Source organism: Haliotis rufescens, unplaced genomic scaffold (genome assembly GCF_023055435.1).
Source record: "Haliotis rufescens isolate VD_foot unplaced genomic scaffold, xgHalRufe1.0.p SCAF_77, whole genome shotgun sequence".
NCBI classification, from domain to species: Eukaryota; Metazoa; Mollusca; class Gastropoda; order Lepetellida; family Haliotidae; genus Haliotis; species Haliotis rufescens.
The window spans coordinates 1,542,449-1,550,376 of NW_025964369.1; the positions used below are offsets into that span (position 1 = coordinate 1,542,449).

A 7,928-nucleotide genomic window follows, 5' to 3' on the forward strand; every position below is an offset into this window, starting at 1 on the left:
AGAGTTACGTCCCTCGGGCTCGCCAAACCCAACTGGCGTTCTCACTCACGCTCTTAATGCCGAGCAGAAGTCAGGGTATATCCTGTGCAGAGTAGCGTCCCTTGGGCACGCCAGAAATCTATGATTGTGGTTTCCATGCGTCGTTAAACCCAACTCACTCAGTCCCTAAGGGTAGTAGTAATATAAGTAGTAGTAGTAGTAGTAGAAGAAGTAGTAGAATTAGCAGTAGTAGTAGTAGTAGTAGTAGTAGTAGTAGTAGTAGTAATAGTAGTAGTAGTAGTGGTGGTAGCTGTAGCAGTAGTAGTATTATGTACATTATTGAGTAACAGTATGCTGTGTCATCTCCAATAAAATACTATAATTTTTAACCTTAATGATTTTATCAAATATGGCGGTGTTGTGGTGCCGGTGCTAGTATCTATATCAAGCATACCACAACATAGTCATACTTGATATAGATACTAGCACTGACACCACAACATAGTCATACTTGATATAGATACTAGCACCGCCACCACAACATAGTCATACTTGATATAGATACTAGCACCGCCACCACAACATAGTCATACTTGATATAGATACTAGCACCGCCACCACAACATAGTCATACTTGATATAGATACTAGCACTGACACCACAACATAGTCATACTTGATATAGATACTAGCACCGCCACCACAACATAGTCATACTTGATATAGATACTAGCACCGCCACCACAACATAGTCATACTTGATATAGATACTAGCACTGACACCACAACATAGTCATACTTGATATAGATACTAGCACTGACACCACAACATAGTCATACTTGATAAAGATACTAGCACCGCCACCACAACATAGTCATACTTGATATAGATACTAGCACTGACACCACAACATAGTCATACTTGATATAGATACTAGCACCGCCACCACAACATAGTCATACTTGATATAGATACTAGCACCGCCACCACAACATAGTCATACTTGATATAGATACTAGCACCGCCACCACAACATAGTCATACTTGATATAGATACTAGCACCGCCACCACAACATAGTCATACTTGATATAGATACTAGCACCGCCACCACAACATAGTCATACTTGATATAGATACTAGCACCGCCACCACAACATAGTCATACTTGATATAGGTACTAGCACCGCCACCACAACATCGTCATACTTGATATAGATACTAGAACCGCCACCACAACATAGTCATACTTGATATAGATAATAGCACCGACACCACAACATAGTCATACTTGATATAGATACTAGCACTGACACCACAACATCGTCATACTTGAAAGAGATACTTGCACTGACACCACAACATCGTCATACTTAATATAGATACTAGCACCGCCACCACAACATCGTCATATTTGATACAGATAATAGCACCGACACCACAACATAGTCATACTTGATATAGATACTAGCACTGACACCACAACATCGTCATACTTGAAAGAGATACTTGCACTGACACCACAACATCGTCATACTTAATATAGATACTAGCACCGCCACCACAACATCGTCATATTTGATATAGATAATAGCACCGCCACCACAACATCGTCATACTTGATATAGATAATAGCACCGCCACCACAACATCGTCATTCTTGATATAGATACTAGCACTGACACCACAACATAGTCATACTTGATATAGATACTAGCACCGCCACCACAACATCGTCATACTTGATATAGATACTAGCACTGACACCACAAATCGTCATACTTGATATAGATACTAGCACCGACACCAGAACATCGTCATACTTGATATAGATCCCAGCACCGCCACCACAACATAGTCATACTTGATATAGATACTCGCACCGCAACCACAACATTGCCATACTTGAAAAAGAGATACTAGCACCGCCACCACAACATTGTCATACTTGATATAGATACTAGCACCGCCACCACAACATCGTCATACCTGATATAGACACTAACACCGCCATCACAACATCGTCATACTTGATATAGATACTAGCACCGCCACCGCAACATCGTCATACCTGATATAGACACTAACACCGCCATCACAACATCGTCATACTTGATATAGATACTAGCACCGCCACCGCAACATCGTCATACCTGATATAGACACTAACACCGCCATCACAACATCGTCATACTTGATATAGATACTAGCACCGCCACCGCAACATCGTCATACTTGATATAGACACTAACACCGCCATCACAACATCGTCATACTTGATATAGATATTAGCACCGCCACCACAACATAGTCATACTTGATATAGATACTAGCACCGTCACCACAACATTGCCGTTTGACTAGCTTATATTGGCAGCACATTAAACATTGAATCAACCTGTATCGGACGTTTCTAAATAAGACATGTGTCAAGTTTTGTAATGCAAACTCAAGTGACGTTAAGTGAAATAAAAAATCCTAAATTATTTTATTGATTTCGGTTTGTAAACGTATTCTATTCTGAGAACATGCCGTGTTGCTTGAACTGATATGACGGTCCTTGCAAGGACACACGTCTAAGCCAGCCCATCTATTGCCCATTGCCCTAATCATGACGTAACACGCCGATCTATGTCTCGGGGCATGGGGGAGGATACCTACCTGTATCGGGTGGTTACGATCCTTCCCGAGGCTTAACGTACTAAAGAACGTTCCGATTGACTACCGAGATATGTAATGCTGGATGTATATATGCAGACACAAACTTCATAGTGTATCATTGCCTTCCTCGACACCTCCCTCACGCACAGCTGTAACTCGTAATACCTGTTCACTTCTATTCATCGAATTGATTGTATAACTGATTGTTTAACGCCTCACTCAACAATATTCCATCTGTATGATGCAGCCTTTAAACAACCGATTCCTAACGACACAAACCAGTGATTGATATTATGAGCAACTATTCACGCCTTCAGTGTACGTTGACACGCCATCAACCACGTGACTTCTTACAGCCAGGGCCCCGTTCCACAAAGCGATGTTAGCGCTAAGGTGATCCTAACTCCCATACTTTAACAAAGGCTTAAGATAGTCGTAGCGCTAAGATCGCATTGTGGAACGGAAGCCTTGACCAACTGTAACCAAAGTCGTCACTGGGATCAATTCAATTCAATGGTTGCGCCATATCCTAACGCGCTGAATAATATCGACTATTGGCAATTCACATCGTTATTTGTAGGTACCTCAGATACTTGTTTATGATACTCCGGTGACAAAGAGAAGAATTATTTTTAGGTGAGGTGAGGTGAAATGGGGTTTAACGTCGCGTCCAAGATTATTGCACTTATATAGTAACGTGCATGTACGTGTGTGTGTGTTTGTGTGGCTGCTTGTACTAGTCCGAACTGATGCCGATTTAAAGTGCTAGCTCACTGAGATACCATGCCGCAGTTTAACATGAATTTCCCACTCAGACACAGTATAATGACTCCGAGCCGACCAGTCCTTGTTTTAGCCCCTTAACGCCGAGCGCCAGACAGGGTAACAACAAGTACCATCTTTTAACGTGTTTTGGTATGACGCGGCTGGGGATCGAACCCTGGACCTTCCGCTCTCCTGGCGGACACTCTACAACTAGGCCACGGAGGCGGTCAGAATGTCTTTTAATGCCTTACGTGTCTTCGAATGGCTAACGGACTTTTTTCTTATTTCAGAGTACTCCTCAGCATGGCTGCCAACCAGCTCCTTGTGGTTGCAGTTATTTACAGTGTGTATGCAGTAGCAGGTATGTTCTCCTCACTCATTGCTGGGGAGGTGGGTGGCTTGTCACACTAAATGCCTGGCCTTAATTCCTCACATGGTTTCCTTCTATGCTTACACGTAAGGGAAATTTCAAATTAGACGCATCAGTGATGTCTGATGTAATTCGTTATTTTAACTTGTAAATATGTTCCTGTGTTTTTGTCATGTGAACAATTGACCTGCCTTTGCCTGTGTTTGTGATGGGTGTCACGGGCTGGGCAGGATAGGCTCACATTTTGGTGTCATCACTATTTGATTCATAATCACATGCTCACGATATAGTCGGAATCGTACAATCGTGAGTTGGGTTTAACGCCGCTTTTAACAGTATTCCAGTTATGTCACGGCGTGTCAGCGTAATGTGGGAGGAATGCCCGAAGTGATGCAGGTCTCAGACGTTTACCACTTCGGTGAAACCCACGAGCACGGATATGGTGCTGACAAACGTAGAAACATGATCGGGGCGAACCGGGGGCGAACCCATAATCATAGGTTTCTGGCGTGCCCAAGGGACGCAACTCTACACAGCGAATCGCTGAGTCTTAGACGACTGGGCCACCCGTGCCCCCTCGTACAATCGACTCTGCTTTATGCAGATATCTTTTGGAAATGGAAAGAGTTTTGTTCCATTTATTTACTGTTGGAATACTGTGGCATAAAACATAATCACTCACTTCGATTTTTTATTTGCTTCGACTGTTTATTGTATGCGTGTACTTCATTATTACCGCAATGTGGGAACGAGTCTCCCAGGAGTGGTAGGCGCTGCTACTGTTACTGTGAAGTTGTGTCCCTTGGCTGCGATAGGATCCGCTTGTCCCGATTATGACACTTGGTCTGTCAGTACTTTACCCCTTGGATTTCTGGCAACATTGTGCCGTCACGTCGTGATGTATCGGTGTTACGCAAACCCTTTAATCCATTTCGTTTACCTGCGATAAAATCATTATTATTGTGTATTAAAGCTGAACGATCGCCATTTATATTCCTTTGAAATGTGCCATGGGAACAATTCATAATGATATCGTCACTACTCTACTACTCCCACTACTACTACTACTACTACTACTACTACTACTACTACTACTACTACCACTACTACTACTACTACTACTGCTACTACTACTACTACTACCACTACTACTACTACTACCACTACCACTACTACTACTACTACTACCACGACTACTACCACTACTACTATTTCTACCACTACTACCACGACTACTACCACTACTACTATTTCTACCACTACTACTGCTACTACTACCACTACTACTACTAATACTAATACTAATACTACTACTGCTACTACTACTACTACTACTTCTACTACTAATACTAATTATAATAATATAGGCCCATTTACAGCCTCAGACGTATCCAGGCCAACAAACCTGATCTTGTCCTTTTTGATATATCCAATGAAATCATTTATATCATTGAATTTTCTATCCCTTTTGACGATAATGTTATTGACAAGATTGCGGTAAAACAAGGCTAATATGCAGACCTCGCTTTCGAAATGTCACGCTTGCATCAAAGGTACCAAGTTGTCAGAGTCCCCATAGTTCTCGGTGCCTTAGGTTTGGTACCTCCAAATCTGTTGACTGACATTGGGAGAGTACCCGGGTTTGCTTCCAGGAATACAGCCCTTCTGACAATCTGGGTAATGCAGAAGGCGGCAGTGTTGGGGAGTCTTCACATTCTCGGAAAAGTTCTGGCAGGGTTTGACTAGGCACTACTTCCTGGGAGAAGTCCCATTCGCTGTCTGGACTGCGTGTAGAGGGGGCAAGGGCCCTAAGCTGATGATGAGCCTAACCAGCCTTACTGTGCGAGGATAACCCAAACCCTCTCTGCTGCATTTCATTTTTTTTTAATCTGTTCATCATCATCATCATCATCATCATCATCATCATCATCATCATAATGCATATTATACTGGATGTTACCATGCACATGCTGAGTGAGTGAGTGAGTGAGTGAGTGAGTGAGTGAGTGAAACGCTACTTGGAACAGGATTTCAGGACTAGCATGTCTCTGGTCACTCTATTAACCACTCACTCACTTCACGTCGATTAAGCGAACACATTATAAAGACGAGGTCTCCTCTTTCAGTCGCCAACAACCCGTGTATCTCAGCGTGTTCAGGCCGCCCCAGCGGAGACTACCAATCCTGCAACGGCTGCAACGTGTACGCGACGTGTGCCAACGGCAACGTGTACGACAACCGGCCCTGCGTTGCTGGCACAGTGTGGGATGACACCCTCAAACGCAGCGAGATGACTTCAAGCACCTGCCCCCCGTGAGTACAATGAGTGAGTGAGTGAGTTGGGTGTACCGTCGCTTTCAACAGTATTACAGTTACAACACGGAGTGCCAGTTTGATGTGCGAGGAAAGTCAGAATGATGCTGGTCTTAGACTTGGGTGAAACTCATGGTAACGGATAAATAACGGTCCCAGGTGTCTGGTCAGCTAATTGCGGCGCCTCGTAACATGGGAATCTGTGGGTTTTGAAAACCAATCGAGAGTCAACTATTTACATTCGCCGTTATACAGCTCTAGTAGTGCCGACTGCTGCGAAATTCACTTACTACTTTTTTTAACTTTGGCGAGAGTAATTTTACTTCACAAACATTCCAATAGTCTGCCAACCCATGCTTGCAGTAAAACATGACTATGCTTGTCGTAAAAGGCGACTAACGGGATCGGGTGGTCAGGCTCGCTGACTTGGTTGATGCATGTCATCGATCCCAATTGCGTGGATCGATGTTCATGATATTAATCACTGGATTGCCTGGTCCAGACTCGATTATTAACAGACCGCCGTCATATAGCTGGATTATTGTTGAGTGCGGCGTTAAACAACAAACCAACCTACCGATCGCATAGTCTGCCATTTGTTTACATTCGACAAATACAGAGGACAAATGACTGCAATGTTTAGTTTCGTCCAATCGCAACCTACAAGACGTCGGTCACCGCATGTTACTAGTTCATGTAGACGGGAGACAGTTGACCCACCCATTGAGCGTCCCCGTCTCCTTGACGACGAAGCTCAACGACAGTTACATATCGTGTCAATGCAATGCATAATTACCTATTTCTGCTACAGAAACCCCAACGGCGTCGCCGACGGTGACTACCAATCCTGCAACGGCTGCAACGTGTACGTCAGTTGTAACGGTGGCCGCCTCTTCGACAACCGACCCTGTCCTGCTACCCTTGTGTGGGATGACAGCCGCAAGGTCTGCGATAGAACCTCTACAACGTGTTCTTAAAACACCGCCTGTGTGACGTGTTCTTAAAACACCGGCTCTGAAATGTGTTCTGAAGACACAATCTCGATGACGTTTTCTTAAAACGCCACCACTGTTACGTGTTCTTAAAGCACCGCCTCTGTAATGTGTTCCTAAAACACCACCTCGATGACGTATTCCTAAAACACCACCTCGATGACGTTATCTTAAAACACCTCCTCTTTGACGTGTTCTTAAAACGCCACCTCGATGACGTGCTGTTAAAACACCACCTCTATGACGTGCTCTCAAAACATCACCTCTATGACGTATTCCTAAGACCCCACCTCGATGACGTGCTCTTAAAACACCACCTCGATGACGTTTTCTTAAAACATCCCCTCGATGACGTGTTCTTAAATCACCCCCTCGATGACTTGTTCTTAAAACACCACCTCTATGACGTGTTCTTAAAACACCACCTCGAAGACGTGTTCTTAAAACACCACCTCTATGATGTGTTCCTAAAACACCACCTCTATGACGTGTTCCTAAGACACCACCTCTATGACGTATTCCTAAAACACCACCTCTATGACGTATTCCTAAAACACCTCCTATTTGAGGTGTTCCTAAAACACCACCTCCATGACGTGTTCTTAAAACACCTCCTCTTTGACGTGTACTTAAAATACCGCCCCTGTTACGTGTCCTTAAAATTAACGTGTTCTGAAACATCACCTCTTTCGCGTGTTCTTAAACACAACCCATGTGACGTTCTCTTAAACACCTCATCACAGGAAATGATGTTTTAACTACATGTACACTTTGGAATTTTTGAGAATAAAATGCATGCATTAATATTGCTATTATTTTCATTCCGTGTTTAATTTCAAACAATGCTTC

The 7,928-nt window shown here is 43.5% G+C and overlaps 1 protein-coding gene across 1 annotated transcript; it reads left to right on the plus strand.

Moving 5' to 3' along the window:
- Positions 1 to 3,707: 3,707 nt before the first annotated feature.
- LOC125376784 lies at positions 3,708 to 7,064 on the plus strand. Its single transcript, XM_048388707.1, has 3 exons — positions 3,708 to 3,765; positions 5,901 to 6,087; positions 6,899 to 7,064. Exons 1-3 carry the CDS (start codon positions 3,708 to 3,710, stop codon positions 7,062 to 7,064), a joined length of 411 nt encoding a protein of 136 aa, XP_048244664.1.
- The last annotated feature ends 864 nt before the right edge of the window (positions 7,065 to 7,928 follow it).